This window comes from Theobroma umbraticum, unplaced genomic scaffold (assembly GCF_002168275.2).
Source record: "Theobroma umbraticum cultivar Fairchild unplaced genomic scaffold, ASM216827v3 scaffold_147.0, whole genome shotgun sequence".
NCBI classification, from domain to species: domain Eukaryota; kingdom Viridiplantae; phylum Streptophyta; class Magnoliopsida; order Malvales; family Malvaceae; genus Theobroma; species Theobroma umbraticum.
The window spans coordinates 10,221,420-10,239,411 of NW_018397259.1; the positions used below are offsets into that span (position 1 = coordinate 10,221,420).

Genomic DNA, 17,992 nt, shown 5'->3' on the forward strand with positions numbered 1-17,992 from the left:
CAAGAAGGAAACAATCGATCGACTATTAGAAGGAGACTCGATGAAGAAAGGAGTAAAGAACAAGGAGAAAGCTTCGCCATGGCTAACAATCTCTTTGCTGCCATTGACATGGGCACGAATGCCTTCAAACTTCTCATTGTTCAAGCTTATTCCCCAGGCAAATTCCTCCCTATTTTGAATGTCAGAGAACCCGTCGTTTTAGGCCGTGACTCGGCTTCTTCGGCAATCTCCGCCAGTTCCCAGCACCACTCTCTCAAAGCCCTTATAGAATTCAGCAAAATCCTTGAAACCTACAGCATCCCTTCTCTCCACACTCGCTGCGTGGCCACGTCAGCTGTCCGTGAAGCACGAAACAAGGCCCAATTCATCGACTCAGTGGCGGAAACCACCGGGTTGGAAGTTGAAGTTTTATCAGGTGAACAAGAAGCCCGGTTTTCCTACCTGGGTGCCCTTCAATTTTTGCCGGTTTTTGATAAATGCGTTTTGAATGTGGATATCGGAGGTGGGTCAAGTGAGTTCGCTATTGGGTCGCGTGGAAAGGTTGACTATTGCCTGTCTTTGAAGCTTGGTCACGTGACATTGGCTCAACAGGATTTTGGGGATGAAGAAGCTGAAAGAGTTTTCAATATGAGGGAGCATGTCAGGAAGGTAGTTAAGGAATCTGGGTTAGTTGAGAAAGTTAAAAACTTTGGCTTTGAAGTAGCTGTGGGCTCATCTGGGACGATAAGAGCCATTGAAAGAGCAGTTCATAAGGGATATGGATTGGGTTTTGATGGTAATGAGGCTGTGCTTAGGGAATGTAAAAGGGATTGGAGGATTACCAGGAAGGAATTAAAGAGTGTTGTTAAGAGGCTGTGTAATGGAGGAGAAGGGGAGAAAGTAAGCAGAGAAAAGTTTTTTAAGAAAAGGTCAGAGTCTATTGTTGCTGGTGGGATTCTGATTGAAGAGATGTTTGATTTGCTTGGGATTGAATACATGTTGGTTTCTGGTTATGGATTGAGGGAAGGTGTGATTGCTGACACTTTGGCTAAGGTTTTTGATGATGATTATGATTTGAATGCAAATGCTCGGTTTCGGTCCATTTTGCAGCTTACTACAGGGATTTATAGCAAAAAGATGATCACTTCTGCTGCTGAATGTGCTAGCATTGCCAGGGTGATTGCAAAACTCTTGGATTTAAACCTTTAAGATTCTTTTCCTAATGTAAAGTAGCTATTTTTTAGTATAAAGATTAAGATTTAAACTATTTATCTTTCCTAGATTGTATGTTAGCTTGATGGTTTCTTGCTTGGTAGTTTTTGATGATTAAGATTTGGTTTCAACTTTAAGTAAGAGTAATTGAATAGGGGACTTAATATGTTGCCTTTAGTTTCTCTTAAGTAAAGAAAATAATCATCTTCTTTGTGGATGGATTTGACTTAATGATTGTTCCATGAGATTTTAAAAGGCTTAATAAAATGCACGGAGCTTGATAACAATGGAGTTAAACTTACTGTTTCTTTAGATGACAAAGATTTGGTTTCAACATTAAGAAAGCAAAAGTGAATGAATGAGGGACTGAATAATATGCTGGCTTTAGTTTCTCTTATGTATAGAAACTGATCATCTTTTTTGTCAATGCATTTGCTTAATGGTTGTTCCAGGTGATTTTTGAAGGCTTAGGAAAATGCAAGGAGCTTGATAATGAAGGAGTTAAACTTGCTGTTCCTTTAGATGACAAAGATCTAGAATATCTTGAAGCTGCATGTTTACTTCACAATATAGGGCTCATTGATGGTAAAAAAGGTTACCACAAGCAGTCATATCATATTATCATGGTGAGTTTTCTTTTCTATTTGTAATTTACCTCTTGCTATAAAAAAATGACAAAAATGACAAATTTTCTAAGCTTTTTAGAACTAAGAAAGAGTTCTGTTGCTTGGCAAAATTGAAAAAGGAAAAGGAACTTGATGGCATTGATAATTAGCTAGTACTATAGATTTTAAATTTTTTGCATTGCATAAATGGTAGTTGATTCTTTTTGTTCTCTACTTTTTGACATACTTGATCTATTGTATAGAATGGAAATCATCTTCAAGGATATAGTGCTGAGGAGGTCAAGGTACACTGTCTGCCTATCAATCTTGTTTCAGTTATTAATCAGGATATTCAAACATGTTCTCTGATCTGATCAGCTGTTAGCGAAATTGCAGTTAATAGCTCTTCTTACGAGACACCATAGGAAGAAATTACCTAAGTTTGGTCATGCTTCATTTAATGAGTTTGGAGATGAGGTACCTTACTCTATATGCATGGTAATCGATTGTCATGTGATTTAAAGAGACTCTGGTTTTTTGTACAGATGATCTTTCATATTTATTTCAGGCAAAGCAGAAATTTGGAGTTCTTTGTGCAATTATACGTTTATCTGTTGTATTACATCAGAATGGATGCATAAGCTACAAAGACATGAGCTTTTCACATTCTCATGACGGTTTCAAGCTGGTATGTCTAGTAATCTGATGTTGACATTAAATATGTTCTGTTTCACTTTCTGCAAAGTTCATGTATCATGTTGTTTCCTTTTTATATATCTCAAATCGGTATTAGAGTGCTATATAACATGATAAGTTGATTAAGGATTCCCCATTTTCTCAGGGAAAAATAAAGTTGCGGTGACATTGTTCAGTACATTTTTGTACCATTGCAATCATGGAAAATGGAAAATAGTGTTTGTCAGTAGCACGCTTTTCTATGTCATATATAGCTCTGACATATGCTTTTCTAATCACAGTAACACATTGTACAAATTATGCATATACCAAAAATGGTTTTCAAAGTCCAGTTTTCCATTATGCTATCAAAGGTAAATGTTTTAGTTTCTCTGACTTCTTCAAGATTTGAGGTTTACAAGCATACTTAAATTCAGATTCATTTATTATTTCCTCTGGGAAAAAAAGTTTTCCCCAAATAGTATGAATATGATATTGCTTCTACTTGAAAAATGATTCTGGTGGATATAGCTGGAATGCTAGATATCCTTAGCAACTTCACTGAGTGGTACATGATAAGGCTTTTGTTTTAGGATTAAGGGGCCTTAAAGGAGCAGAAGTTCGCATTTCCGTAACATTATGATTAATGGCAGGTAAATAAAGCCAAAAGGTCGGAAATGAAATAATACTGAGTAACCACCATGCCGGGTGTCTCAGTCATTTGGAGAGTTGATAAATTTGATTTTAACATGTCTTCAGCCTAGCTGCTGGCACTCATTGCTTGGCGTCTCCTGCTTTTTGCTTTGTATTAGTTATATTAATACCAAACAAAGGTGTCAAACCAATCTTTTTGACTTCTATGCTTCTTCCTTGTATATACTTCAGAATACTGGAAATTAAGGTTGTCATAACTTTCAGTTGTATCAATTCTACAATGCTTCACTGGAATTGATCTCGTTGGTTTCTTTACAGGTTCTTGGGGAAGCCAGGGGTCAGACTCTTTTGCCTGGTGTTGAGCAACGTACAGCTGATAAATTTGAGAAAGAACTAAGGCATGAGTTGGAATACTTTAAAAAGGCAAAGTCTTTAAGTTCTACCTAGCCTTTTATGATATTACATTTTTCATTCTTAAGTTCACAAACAGAAACAACTTTTTCTTGCACTGACGCCGACTTTTCGTCCTTGTTCAGGTTTTCAAGCAAGAATTGTTTGTTCAAACACCATCATTCTCTTCAACTAACCATGAAAATGAAAGTTGCTGACAAGAAAGCTGCCAGTTAGTTCTTGATTGATCCCAGACCCTGAAAGTGGTTCCTATTGGATTATCTCAGAAATGAAGAGGGTCCATGATATTCCGCCCTTGCATCAAAACTCTCTCTGAGAGCTAATAGCTGACAGGCACCCCACCAACTGAACACCCTCCTCCTCTGTCTGTGGCAGTTCCAGTGAATGTGAGGCCATCGAGGGTGCTTAAGAACACAAAGCCTCTCCGCACTGCACCGCACCTCTAATCGCCTACTATTTCGAGGAAAACCGCAAGATCTTCAACAGGAAAACTAGCTTCCTCTGTGATTGGGCTTGCCTCCATTACTTTTTCTGTTAAGTACGTTTCAATATACCTTTAATCATCGTTCATACACATAAGACTCATATTTGCTCAAATGCTTTAACCCAGGAGCAAAATACCCCCTCATTCAGGTTCTGAGGTTAACTCCAAAAGAGTCAACTTGCTTGATAGGCTTCAAGTTGCAACTCCAAATATTGATAAATTATAATATTCTAGAAAAATACTTAGCTCATTTTAATTCAATATTCACGACTTTTGATGAAAATGATAAGATGTAATGTATTTAATATATATATATATTTATTTATTTATCTCAATGCGTATTTTGATTATGACTAACAACCAACCTTATCCACAGGCTTACAGGGCCTGCATTACACCAGCAAATACTTTTACGCTTGCCTCTTTTTATTTTTGGGGAACAAATTTATTATTCATGTATCGTAAATTTGTGAAAATTAAATTTAGCTGCATTCTTTTTACTTTTTGATGATAATAAAAGATTTAAATTATTCTAAAACATTACTATTTTGGCTTATTTTGTTTGTTTTTATTTCATTTTTCGGTTAAATGACTTCAATTTAATGATGATTTTCAATAATAATTTTTTAAAGCATTATACATACTTAAAATTTTCAAAAAATATTTTTAAAAAATTTTATAATTTTGTAATAATCGTCAAGATTGAATTGCTTTATAAAGAGACGAAGAGAATATTATATTTTGAATTTTTTATAATATAATTATTTAATATATTTTGATAAAAAAAATATTATAGGTCATTTCGTAAAAAGAAAACGGTTGAATCTTCGAAGGACAGGCAAAATACTGAGATCCGGTGGGCCATTTTGGGCTTTCTATTCGACTTTTATTTTATAATTATTGTCTTTTTTTAGTCCTCTTATAATTTACAATTATTATTTTTTAAAATTTTCTTACAAATTTACAATTATTATTTAAATTGTGTTAAAAGATTTTTTCTGTATTCACTTTTTTTGGAGTGCTTATAAATCAACTATTAATTATTTCAATTGTTTCGATTTTTTTGAATTGTCTTGATTTTTTGACTTTTATTTTATAATAATTATTTTTTTAATTCTCTTATAAATATTCATCAACCTCTCGTAGTATGTAGATGGTATCTTCGGTTACTTAACTCAATAATATAAGAATCGAGTATTTCATATTCCAATATTTTTAATATTAAATTTAAATTTGAATAAATTTTGGATATTACATTTATGATATTTTAAATTTAAATTCAGTTATATATATGTTAATATTATATATATAATTTTAAAAATTTATAATTTATGAGATTTAAGTATTTATTTTTTATAATTAATAAATATAAAAATAATATTTTTATATAATTTGTAATTATTTAAGTTATTTAATTTGATATTTAATAAATTCGAGTAATTAGTAGATACTGTTCTATTAATATTTTGTGATTTCATTCGGGGTATTACACACCTACCCGTTTAAATCTCCACACCAGCCTGACTGTTCTTATTTATTTTTCACACAGATACGAAAGCGAAAGGAAAAGAACCAAAAAGATTCTCAAAAATTCAAGAAAAAAGAAAAAGAGTCAGTGAGTTTGTTTTTGTTTTTTCCTCCATGGATATTCTCTTTGTTTTTTCTTTTCTTTTCTGTTAGAAACATGTTTGGTTCGCGGGAAAAACGAAGGAAAACAGAAGGATACATTTCTTGAATCCTATTTTTTTTATTGTCTAGTTTGTTTCGCTTTTTCAGGTTTCTAGCTTTGAGTTCTTCCATTTTTCCTGCATTTGCTCTCTTTGTACCGAACCGGAGTTTGTGATTAACTTCACAAAGCTGCTGGCTTCGAGTCGTTTTGCTTTGAGTTCTTAATCATTGATTTGTTAAAAGATTTTTATTCTGTATTCACTTTCTTAGGAGTGTTTATAAGTCAACTGTCAATTGCTTTGTATTTGTTTGTATGAACATGGCGGAGTTTGTTGAATTCTTTTCTGATAAAAGATTTAGTTTTGTACTTTTCTGTTTGGTTGGTTAGAAAATGGAGGGAAAAAAATTGAAAACAAAGAAAATGAATAGGAATAAAATTGGTGTTGACAAGCTTGCTTGAATTTGTTTCTTTGTTTCCCTGGATTTAGAACTTGATTGTATAATGTATATGTTTTGTTGTGTTTGCTTTGAATTGGTTTGTATTTGTTTGGATGAGCACGCTGAAGTTTGTTCAATTCTGCTTTTATCAAGAATTTAGTTTTGTAATTTTCAGTTTGGTTGGTGAGAAAGTGGAGGGAAAAAGTTGAAATAAGAAAAAAAAAAAAAGAATAGGAATGAAATTGGTGTTGAAAATCTTGCTTGAATTGTTGTTTGCTTCCCTGGATCTAGAATTTGATTGTATAATGTATTTGTTTAGTTTTGTTTGCTTTGAAATGGTGTTAGCTTAGCAAGGTCTTTCTTTTTTCATAGGGAGGTTGATCTTTTGGATTAATTATGCATCAAGTGGTATGGTTATGGTTGCTGTTATGGATTTGGTCAATAAAGAAGCTAATGACGCAGAATGATACATCAAAAATAACATATAATGATATGAGTTTTTCGAGCTAACTGTTTTCTTTTTCTTTTGTTGGGATATCCACTTCAGTAACTTTGGCTGTGCATCTCTAGTATGGGGTTTGAGGAAAAAGCTATAAAGCTGCAGGTCAAGAAGGAGAAAACTTGCCAAACGGAAACAATATGTGTGCATGCTTTTAATGATTTGACCTATGTTCCTCCAGTCATGTTCTTATACCTTCTTAAAGAATGTTATTTTCATGGTAAGGTCTTTCTTCCTTTTATTGCTGATCTTGTTGTTCGCTTGGAAAAGTTTTCCCTTGTTTAGTGTGCTGCAAGACACCAGTTAATTTTGTTGTAGTAATTTTATCCCTGCCTTGTTCTTGTTTGTGCTGATTCTCAATAGATGATTTTGACAGGAAACCTGAAGGCAACTAAAAAGTTCCGAGCTCTCCAACAACAAGTCTGCCACGTTCTACATAATTCTCCCCAACCTGGCCCAGCTACTTTTGTTGCTTATTGTCTCTATATCCTGCCCATATTTGGGCCATATTGTGAAGGTTTCAGTCACTTGATCGTATCTGCTCTTCATCGTTTTCTAAAGACAGCAGCCACCACTGGAGACTCTTTGGAAGCAAAAGATTTAGCTGCACGGTTATTTCTCTATATTATTGATGGTTTCATTGACCATGATGAGAGGATTGCTGTGAAGATACTTGAAGTTTTTGATGTCAAGTTGACTGATGTTGAGAAAGTTGTATCCCAATTAAAGGTTCAGAATGACTGTAGGTTCGACAGTGCAAAGATATTTGTTGAGCAGTATATATTTGGTTTGATAGAATCACAGTCATATATGACAGCAGTCAATCTGTTAGAACACTTCTCTATCCGTCAATCTGGGGAGTCTTTTCTTCTCAAAATGATGGAGAAAAAACAATTCAGAGCAGCAGAGAAGTGGGCAATGTTTATGGGGAAGCCAATGCTATTCATACTTGTCCAGGAGTATGCTGACCGGAACATGCTAAAGAATGCTTACGTGATTATAAAGAAGAACAATCTCCTGCAAGAATTTCCAGATGTGCATCACAAGTACAAAGAAAGGTACCTAGATATTATTCTCCATGCTGGCAATATGTCTCTGCCCACCTCTGACCCCAGAAAGAGGTTGGGAGCAGAGGTGTTAAAAACAGATAATATTATAGCACTATTTTACAATATTGTAGTGCATTAAAGAAGCTAGCAGCAAAAGCATGCTGGGATGTTGCAGAGGCAAAGACAAATGGTAACAGACAATTAGTTGAGTATCTGGTAAGCATCTTCTTACATGGATGATATCATTTTCACAAGTAAGTCTTTCTAAGATGAAATGGAGCTTCGGAGTTTTTGCCTGAATATGCTATTTTTTGCCAACTCATGGTTTGTCAAGTTTCTGATCTGTTTGTATGTTTCCATGGCTTGTTGATTTTGACTACTTCCTACGCATGTTAAAAAATATAATTTCTGGATGTTAGGTTTATCTGGCCATGGAAGCTGGTTATTCAGAGAAGGTTGATGAACTGTGCAATCGTTACTCCCTTGAAGGTTTTTTGAAAGCAAAAGGTATGTTCATTAATTAATAGGGCCTGTTTTTGGAAATAAAGAAAAATGATATATAGACTATGAATGTGGACCAAAACTTATGGTGATGTGCTTTGGTTCGCATAGGAAGCTACACTCAAGACTGTATAATAAAGGCATATAGAACAACATGAATTCTGAAATTTGTATACCTTCTTGCTGTTTCCAGGGTGGTGTTTTACATTGTTTAATATTTATATTGCTTCTCTTTGATGCTGTTAAATATGACTACTAACAAGTGCTGGTGCGTCTTGGTGCACTACTGGTAGATATAAGTAGATTTTTTAGACTTATAATTTGGCTGAAGGCAGACTCTCATGCTGCTGGTTATGCTTTTGTTCAGAACTTGAAGCTAGTTTTCTGCATCGTCGCTTTTTAAATCTCAATGAATTGGTTGTAGAAGACATAATTTGGGTTGATGAAGTTGATGGTCTTTGTAAAGCAACATGCAACATCGAGCGATCCAAAGTTGTGGGCCTTGACTGTGAATGGAAACCCAATTATGTAAAGGGTAGCAAACCAAACAAGGTAAGCATTGAATCATCTTCTTCCATTTCGTGGAAAACTCAAAATAAATTGTCATCAATGTACAATCCCTAAAGTGTTTATTTATGGATTGAACGATAAATATCTTCTATTTTGTAATATAAGTCATTATGGAATTAGTGACAGGCTTGTTTGGGTTTGCATTGGCAAATCCTCAGTGAATGAACAATTTGACATTTTTTGTCTATCCATTACGTTATGACTGCTCTAATTGTCCTTAGACATTAAAATGGAGTTTTCAATGTTTCAGGTTTCTATCATGCAAATAGCTTCAGATAAGATGGTTTTCATCTTTGACTTGATAAAGTTATATAAGGATGTGCCTGATGTGTTAGACAAATGCCTATCTCGCATCTTGAAGTCTCCTAGAATTCTAAAACTCGGTATGAACATCTGTCTTTTTGAAGAAGGGGAAATTCTGTCCTCAGTTTGGTACAATTTATACAAGGATCTCAGTTGTCAAGTTGTCTTGTTTGATATATCTGAAACTATGCTGGTTTATACACACTTAATTTACTATGCATAAAAAATTCCCAATTGTAGTGTTACATATTTCTATATAATTGGCTGGTATGAAAAGGAAGGCATGTTGTCTTAAACTAAAACATCTCATGATTATTCTAATAATACTAACATTTTATAAACATGCTGCATGCATTGTAGGTTATAATTTTCAATGTGATGTAAAGCAACTAGCTCAATCATATGGAGATTTAGAGTGTTTCAAGTCCTATAATATGTTACTGGACATTCAGAATGTGTTCAAAGATCCCCGAGGTGGCCTCTCTGGTCTTGCAGAGGTAAGCTGAACATGGAGTTGGTATTTATGCCTTCTGTCCTTCCAAATTCTTTGTCATGTATAACTTGGTTTCCATTTATGATTTCATTGCTCGCAAATTCCTTCTCAGAAAATATTGGGAGCAGGCTTGAATAAAACAAGACGGAATAGTGACTGGGAACAAAGACCATTGACTCAGAATCAGGTATATGTATTTTTATGATTGTTCCTTCATCCTTCCCATCTCTGTTACTTGAAGGACTGTTATCATGTTTCTTTTTGTTGTACTCTCAGTGTTTACATTTCAACATTTTCTTGAATCTTTGCTCAGCTTGAGTATGCTGCTCTGGATGCTGCTGTTCTTATTCAAATATTCTTCCATGTTCGTGATCATTCTCATCCCGCCGATGTATCAGAGGGGCATGACAAAATTGAGTGGAAATCCCACATTGTAAGGACATGGTAATGCTTCTACATTTAAGGGGCATATGGATAGCAAGCTGCATCTTATTGTAGGATTATTTTGCAGGTTTCTCTCATTGATAACCCAAAGAAGTCCAATAAGGAATCTAACGTTAGAAAAGAGTTGGAAGTTGAGGACAATGAGCCATGAGAATAAGTTTTCGTCCCAACCACATTACACCAAGGTAGTACTAATTCATTGAGGTTATGATTGTCATCGCAATCAGTTGATCTGCTATCCATCCCTATGGTAGTCTGCTCAACCTTTGGCACCTTATTCTTCTCTCACCTTGCTCTCTTCCATTTTTCCATTTTTTAAATCTTTTCCCCTGCTGGTCTTGTTCATCTTCTTTTTGTTCCTTGTAAATATTCATCCTGCTCAAGTGAGCTAGGTCTTAAACTCAATAATAACAATGATTGTACATTGATGACAATTTATTTAGGAGCAAAGATTTGTAATTGAGGACTAATTTGATGTTCATAGAATCTTGTCAAGTTTATTATTACCCAGGTTCTGCCTGCAATCAGAGATCCGGAGCAAAAACCAGCAAAATCCCGGTGCTCGGTACAGGTACTCAAAATCTACTCAAGGACTTAAATTTGGTTTTGTTATGAGTTGTGATCACAAAGGGAGGAAGAAAGAACAATAAAAGTAGTTAAAATGGGCAAGATAGAGTAGAATAGCTGGCATCTCTTATTTCAGGCTTCACTTTCTGAAGCTTAGCAATTGCTATGGTAGAAATTCAGGTTGGTTAAATGGATATCTCTTCAACACACAATATGTTACAATTTCCTCACGTACCTGAAGAAAAAAGACGAGTAAAAAACAGAGAAATTTCCTTTACAAGTGACCTAAGAAAAAGGTAACAAAAAGGTCCCTGAATTATGCCGGTTTACACTTTTGAATTTTTATTTTTTTATTATATTTTTTTTAAAAAAATCCTTTTCCTTTGATTTGTATTTTATTTTTTTATCGTTTGCTTACACAAGTCTTTAATCCGTAATAAAAAATTTATCAATCATTAGACTTGGAATCAATTAAAATTTTTAATCCATATAGTTTGATGACAAAATTACATTACAATTGAGGTTATTAGGTTATTACGTTATCAAATTATGTAAATTTTACATAATAGGCGTGGAAAAGGTAAAAATTCACTTTAACTGTCATCTAATCAAATTTCATCTGCATCACATCACATACAAATTGGATATCAAATGTTAATTGATATTAGGTCTAATTTTCATATAGATTGTGAATTTGTGTAGGTAAAAAAAAATTTTAAAAATTTAAAAAAATTCTTTGATAAAAAAATAATGATTCACCTGCAAAAATGGTTGTTCTGTTATTTACCTTAAAAACCAAAAAAAAAAAAAAAAGAACTTTCTTGTTCCAGAAAAGACCATAAATAAAATGAAGTGCACATCAAAGGGAGATTACAAGAAGAAAAACATGAAGAATAAAAGAACTCACATTTTAAGATGTACTATAGTTATTAACTGCCTTCCAATTAGTAGCCATGCACAATCTTACAATACTTCTTCTTGATCCATCTGCTCCCTTTCTTTAGGGACTCTTTGAGTTTCCCTTCTAGGGCAAACATCTTGTACTTGGCAAGCCTCCTCTTCCTCTTCATCTTGGGTTCGTTCCACCATGACTTGCTTGTCGTACAAGACTCTTCCATCCTCTTCTTCTTAGCATTTTGTTTTCGATCGAACGGAGATGGACCCAAGGCTGGTGGCTGAGATGACCGGCCGAAGTAAACTTTGTTCACGTATTTTAACATGTTTGCATCGGTGATCTCAGGGTTCCTGCCGCCGACTCCTGCGGCTGCAGGCCGATAGGTGGGCCGCCGGAAGTAATCTTCCATCTATCGATGTCCCTCCCTCCCTCTCTCTCTCTCTCTCTCTTTTCTTCTTTTCGCTGAGAGAGAGAGAGAGAAAGAGAGAGGGAGAGAGAGATGAAGAGAATAAGAATGCAAATCCATTCATTACGGGAAAGAGAGGTGGAGATATGAAAGGTTGGTTTTTGGTTTTGAACAGGTGTTTGAAGTGATTTAGCTTAGACCAACCCATTTGGGCTACCCTTTAAGTTAATGGTCAATATTGATTTTAAGGTAATGAAAAATTTGATAATCAATATATTTTTTGATTTAAATGTTAAAAAAATTTCTTGAATTATTTCATTTTATGACTTTCATAGTTAGACAGAAAATATTAATTAAAAAAATTCAATTGATATTAAATTTATGTGATTTGATGGCGTGAATATATGATAATTAATGTGAAATGAGAAAAAAATCTGATCCATTTTGTATCTGATTGTATGTATAAATTTATTTAATAATTATACTACTCATGAATTTTAAATTTTGAAAAAATTTAAAACTTGAGATAAAAGTGTAAAAATTCTTGTCCTTTTTCTATATATAAATCTATGTATTTTGCAAAAGAATAAGGATTCAAGTCAAGCTTTTATGAATTTTAAAAAGAATGAATTGAATTTCTTATTTCTCTATTTATAATAATTTTTGCATTATTAATACAAAACATTTTAAAACCAATCAAGGGCTGGTACATGAGAGCTGGGAGACGGCGTCGTTTTACTGGCCTCAACCTCGATATAAAGTTCCAACCGATAACGCGCCGGATGCACAAATAGCGCGGGAGATTTCAGTTTCACCTTGCTCAATTTTTTTTTTTTTAAAAAAAATCTCACAAAATTAATCGTCGTCGTCGGAGCAGAGATGAACGGTCACGATTTCGAGCTGGAGAAAGCACGGTTACTGAGCTTGGCTCTCGAGTTCGGCTTCGACGAGCAATCAGCGAAGAAGAGCTTAGATCGTTTGATCTCTCTCTACGGTTCTCCTCGCCATTTCCCTTTGATTTTTGGTGCTCTTTTTATTTTGTTACATTTGAACTATTTTTTTTATTTTTTTTTATTTTTTTCGGTTTTTTTTCTTTCGGTGGAAAAAAAATTGATTCTTTTGGAAAATTGACTAATAAAATCATGGATCAAATTTTGAAAGAAGAGAAATTAAATATGTACGAGATTGAAAATTGTTTGAATTTGTGAAGGTGATGACGGCCGGGATTTTGTTACGGTGGAGTATTGTGGCGATGATTTTCTTGCGGCGTTGGCTGAGACAATGCAAGACAGCGAGGATTGGGATGATGATTTACGGGCTGTGGAATCAGAAGCTTGTGGAGCTTTGAACAATATGTTTGAAAAAAATGCCCTTTGCAATGGTGAAATCGATGGCAATAGGAACGAGAGAATCTATATTAACATCATCGATGATTCGCCTGAACGAAAGAAACAAACAAATTTCATGGAGTTGGATTCTTCTAGTGATGATGAGGTCTTGGACTTAAGGATTTCAAAGAAAAAGGGTGGCGGTTCGACCCTTTGTTCTCGTCTGGATCGAAGCAGTTGCACGGTAAGAAGATTTTTTCACTAGAACCTTTTTAGTATTAGGGGTATCATTATAGTTTTGTAGCAGAACATTTCATTTGTTTTATATTAAGAGTTAAGGCGCTTAAAGATATTGAATTAGTTGGTTTTGATTTTGAAGGGTTCCAAGAGTAGTGTGACTCGAGGCTCAGTTTCATCAATTTCTGGTAAAAAGCACTTCGCCAGCACATCAATGGGTGGACATGGGACTCTAAGTTATGAAGAATTACAGGCTTTGGATGATTTTGAATTAGCAAATGTTGTTATCTTTGGTAACAGATCATTTCGACCGTTGCAGCATCAGGCTTGTAAAGCATCTCTGGTGAAGCGAGATTGCTTCATTCTCATGCCTACTGGGGGTGGTAAAAGTCTATGTTATCAGGTCATCCTCTTTACTGATGATATTTGTCAAGTAGGTTCTACTAAATTTGCCAAAAATTCAGAACTGAATATATTAAAGACCTGGCTTTTACAGTTAAAAATTGAATATTGCACTTATTTTGACTCTTAAATCTTACAAGTGGAAATGAATATGGAAGAATGTACACTTTGATACTGTTGGGATTTTGTTTGGATACTTCAATGTGGTATACCTGTTTTCCCTTTTTTTTTTTTTTTGGGAGGGCGGGGGGGGGGTGTTGGTCTGGGTGGGTGTTTGCGGGGTTGGTGCATGGTGTTTTCTAATCTCTTTTAGTTCTGCTCTTTTAAGTTTTTTTTTTGAATTTTGTGGTCTTTTGGGTTTGGATGTGATGGTGTAGTAGACTTATTTTCTCTTTGTTTACAACAATGTGATGTATCTTATGCTTGGAACAGCTCCAGCGACTTTGAAACCTGGTGTTACAGGGTCATCTCTCCTTATATCTTTAATTCAGGATCAGATAATTACGCTGAACCTTAAGTTTGGAGTACCAGCTACATTTTTGAATTCTCAACAAACTGCTTCCCAAGCAGCAGCTGTCCTGCAAGAACTAAGGCAAGTTAATATTTGGCAGGAAAAGATCATTTTTAACTTTTAGATACTTGGTTACTGTCAAAACTTTTTTGGATATATATTTGCTTTCCTATTTATGTTTTCTTTTCATGCTTGTAGGAAAGATAATCCATCATGCAAGCTTTTGTATGTGACTCCAGAAGGGTTGTTGGAAACCAATCATTTCTTGAGGTGTTGAAATGTCTGCATAGAAAGGTGATTTTACCTGAGTTCTTACTGACCATTGAAGCATGTTAAGCTTTTGAAAATTTCAGTTGCTAATGTAATTTCTGCTCTCATGTAGGGACAATTGGCAGGTTTTGTTGTTGATGAAGCACATTGTGTTAGGTATGCCCTTTTCTTGGTATATGTTATGGAAATTTTGGTCATTATTTATGGTTATGATTGGCATATACGGATTATATTCTTAGAATATTTGGAATGTAAGCATGAAAATAATTACATAGCATCTGTGTTTTTGACTGCTACTAGTAGAAGCCTTTTGTTGAGATCTTATATACATTTATTTTTGTTCACAAGTTACCAGTGTTTCCTATCAATAAGGAAAAAAACCTTATTATTTCATCTATTTGCTCTCTTTTTTTTGAATGGACAAACGGGATTCCCTGTTTCTTTTTTTTTTTTTTGAGAATAGCCAGCCTACATTCTATGAAGCTTGCTAAGGCTAGCATCAGGTTAACCTGCAGTAAGCAATACATCCTGCTAACCATATCCCCTCGGAGATAAATATTAGGTGCCATGGCAATGATTCCAATGAACATAAATGATTGATCTATGTAATTTGTTACATTAATTGGTTATAACAAGAAAATCCTTGCTCTTAAATTCTTCCCAGCCAGTGGGGACATGATTTTCGTCCAGACTACAGAGGTCTAGGATGTCTTAAGCAGCATTTTCCAAATGTTCCAGTGATGGCATTGACTGCCACAGCCACCCACTCAGTTCGTGAGGTAATAAGACTTGAAGTTGAACCCTTTTTTTTTCATGTTTTGTTGTATAAACAGTAAGTCTTTTTGTCTCAATTGGTGCTTTGCAGGACATTCTAAATGCTTTGAGAATTCCCCATGCTCTAGTCCTTAAGACCAGCTTTGATAGACCCAACTTGAAGTATGAGGTAATTGGGAAGGCTAAGGATTCATTAGCGCAACTTGGTCAGCTTCTGCAAGATCGTTTTAAGAATCAGTGTGGAATTGTATACTGCCTTTCAAAAAATGAATGTGCTGAGGTTTCAAATTTTCTGAATGAGAAATGCAAGATTAGGACAGTATATTACCATGCTGGTTTAGCAGCTCGACAAAGAGTGACTGTTCAGAAGAAATGGTATGAAGGAGAGGTCCAAATTGTATGTGCAACTATTGCTTTTGGGATGGGAATTGACAAACCAGATGTTGTAAGTCCAGATAAGATCTACAGTTTCTCCCTATCATGTCTATAGATTTTAAAAACTAGGCTGTGCACATTTTCCACTTGTGTGATTAGAGCACGCTAGACACTGCATCATGAACAAAAAGTTCTTTTATGGTGATTTTTTCATATGGAAAAGTTACTTTTGTTTGAGACAATCACAAATGTTCCTACTTTCATCAATCGGAATAGTGGATTTTTAAAGTAAAAATAACACCATAAGATTTAATTGTAAATAGTATTTTGGTGTGTTTACCACTGAGTAATAGCTGATATGGTGGGTTCAAAATCTTGTTCTTTTTGCTCCATTATTCTAGAGAACTTGACTAATTCCTTTCTTTTTATTTCGTTTTCAGCGTTTTGTTATCCACAACACCATGTCCAAATCAATTGAAAGCTATTATCAAGAGTCTGGAAGGGCTGGAAGAGATAATTGCCCCGCTGTATGCATTGCCTTATACCGGAAGAAGGATTTCAGTCGGGTTGTATGCATGTTACGAAATGGGCAAGGTTCTAAAAGCAAAAGCTTTAAAACAGCCATGGCTCAAGCTCAGAAAATGCAACAATACTGTGAACTTAAGGTTTGTCAGTGCCCATTCCTTTTTCTCTCTTGGGGGACGTTAATGTAAGAACTTATTTTTTTGCTGGAAGTCTTCTTTTCCAGGATGAATGCCGGAGGCAAATGCTACTTGAACACTTTGGAGAGTCTTTCGACAGAAAAGACTGTAAACATGGTTCAAATCCTTGTGATAATTGTCTCAAGACTTCCTAATCAGCATAGACATGTTTGTACACATTGCAACTAAGCCTGGGGGTAAGGGGTGGGGGAGTTATGTAAGAACTTATTGCTTATGCTGAAAGTCTTCTTTCCAGGACGAATGCCGGGGGCAAATCTTACTTGAACACTTTGGAGAGTCTTTTGACAGAAAAAGCCTGTAAATATTGTTCAAATCCTTGTGATAATTGTCTGAGGACTTCCTAATGAGCATATGCATGTTTGTGTACATTGCAAGTAAGCTATATATTGAATCAAAATCTAATGATGTAGGGCATGGTGGTGGAGATAGGAGAGGAGGAAGGTAATTTTCTGTTCCCATTATTTCTTTCTTTCCCTTTCAGTTTCTCTAATTTTAATATAATTTTGTTGAAGAGGTGATCTGTTTGTGTATGAACTTGTTTTGATTTGTGATATTAAAATCAAAGCATGATAATGTTTTGAGAAAATATTATAATCTACTGTCGAGGTATAAAATAATAATCGGAGTTTTGTTAGCTTTGATTGATTAAATTTTAATCGTCAAATTGTTAAGTTATTATTATTATTATTATTATTTTTAACTTATGAAAGATTGATAAAAAAATGCAAAAAAAAAAACAAATATCAAGAAGCATACTATATTTTGATAATTAATTTGCCCAAAAATGTATTGAATGTAAGCATATTTAAATAACTATCAATTTGCCAACCCTTTGTGAATCACATTGCCTTTACTATTGATCAAACCCTTTGTGAATCACATTGCCTTTGACTATTGATCAAAAATAAATCTAAGATCTGTAGCCATATGACTCATGAAGACTTTCGAAGAATAATTTGACAAATAGCACATGCAACAATCATGCCATATTAATGTCATTAAATTTAATACCCTCCTCTGTCTTATATTCTTTCTTTATTTTTTTCCAAGACATCTAAAAATAAATATTTAAATTATAAAAAATTAAAATTTTAATATAAAATATATAATTGACATTGACATGTCAACCACCCAATAATATAATCATGCGCCTAACACTCTAAAATCCAAACTTTGCTTAAAGTAGTGAAAAACTTCTTTATAATCCAAACTTTTTGATAAGATTTTGTTGGGTTTTGTCCTTTGATTAATTACCAAGATTACGGGTAGACTTAATTGATGGCTTGGTTTGGGTTGTCGGAGAAACCAGACAAACAGGGTAGAGAAAACTTATGAAACGATTATGCTATAGAAATCTTGACAGGACAACATAAGAAACTGAACTTTGCATTTGCAATTGCGTGCTTCAACTTACTTTAAAATTGTAATAATTTATCTATTAAAATCCCATAAATTATGTTGCATTACCTTATAAACTACTTAACCTTTCACACTGACTGAGATTCAACTTCAAATCTTTA

General features: G+C 34.4%; 4 protein-coding genes across 11 annotated transcripts; 3 read left to right on the forward strand and 1 right to left on the reverse strand.

Moving 5' to 3' along the window:
- LOC110415972 (Ppx-GppA phosphatase) lies at positions 1 to 4,343 on the forward strand. 3 transcript variants are annotated; one of them, XM_089783488.1, is made up of 7 exons: positions 1 to 1,155; positions 1,644 to 1,817; positions 2,060 to 2,101; positions 2,193 to 2,273; positions 2,365 to 2,484; positions 3,444 to 3,523; positions 3,662 to 4,343. In XM_089783488.1, exons 1-7 carry the CDS (start codon positions 79 to 81, stop codon positions 3,750 to 3,752), a joined length of 1,665 nt encoding a protein of 554 aa, XP_089639614.1. In that variant the 5' UTR covers positions 1 to 78; the 3' UTR covers positions 3,753 to 4,343. The 3 variants fall into 3 exon arrangements, with proteins under 3 accessions (XP_089639614.1, XP_021283461.1, XP_021283459.1); XM_021427786.2 differs by having other exon boundaries at positions 2,425 to 2,484; positions 3,444 to 3,548; positions 3,662 to 4,342; XM_021427784.2 differs by having other exon boundaries at positions 3,444 to 3,548; positions 3,662 to 4,340.
- A 1,187-nt stretch (positions 4,344 to 5,530) lies between these two features.
- On the forward strand, positions 5,531 to 10,784 carry LOC110415968 (Polynucleotidyl transferase, ribonuclease H-like superfamily protein). 6 transcript variants are annotated; one of them, XM_021427773.2, is made up of 11 exons: positions 5,531 to 5,631; positions 6,674 to 6,845; positions 7,002 to 7,683; positions 7,806 to 7,890; positions 8,094 to 8,181; positions 8,543 to 8,727; positions 8,996 to 9,128; positions 9,409 to 9,545; positions 9,654 to 9,728; positions 9,855 to 9,985; positions 10,053 to 10,784. In XM_021427773.2, exons 2-11 carry the CDS (start codon positions 6,698 to 6,700, stop codon positions 10,186 to 10,188), a joined length of 1,800 nt encoding a protein of 599 aa, XP_021283448.1. In that variant the 5' UTR covers positions 5,531 to 5,631; positions 6,674 to 6,697; the 3' UTR covers positions 10,189 to 10,784. The 6 variants fall into 6 exon arrangements, with proteins under 6 accessions (XP_021283448.1, XP_021283451.1, XP_021283446.1 ...); XM_021427776.2 differs by having other exon boundaries at positions 5,536 to 5,635; positions 6,989 to 7,683; XM_021427771.2 differs by having other exon boundaries at positions 5,536 to 5,635.
- A 712-nt stretch (positions 10,785 to 11,496) lies between these two features.
- On the reverse strand, positions 11,497 to 11,856 carry LOC110415987 (uncharacterized). The gene has a single exon (XM_021427804.2). It carries the CDS (start codon positions 11,854 to 11,856, stop codon positions 11,497 to 11,499), a length of 360 nt encoding a protein of 119 aa, XP_021283479.1.
- Positions 11,857 to 11,872: 16 nt separating this feature from the next.
- On the forward strand, positions 11,873 to 17,106 carry RECQI1 (RECQ helicase l1). Its single transcript, XM_021427805.2, is given in 12 exon segments — positions 11,873 to 12,006; positions 12,555 to 12,847; positions 13,064 to 13,425; positions 13,561 to 13,846; positions 14,253 to 14,412; positions 14,530 to 14,567; positions 14,570 to 14,625; positions 14,714 to 14,757; positions 15,266 to 15,380; positions 15,467 to 15,820; positions 16,191 to 16,415; positions 16,499 to 17,106. Coding segments are annotated over 11 exon segments (1,863 nt in total). The 5' UTR covers positions 11,873 to 12,006; positions 12,555 to 12,732; the 3' UTR covers positions 16,607 to 17,106.
- The last annotated feature ends 886 nt before the right edge of the window (positions 17,107 to 17,992 follow it).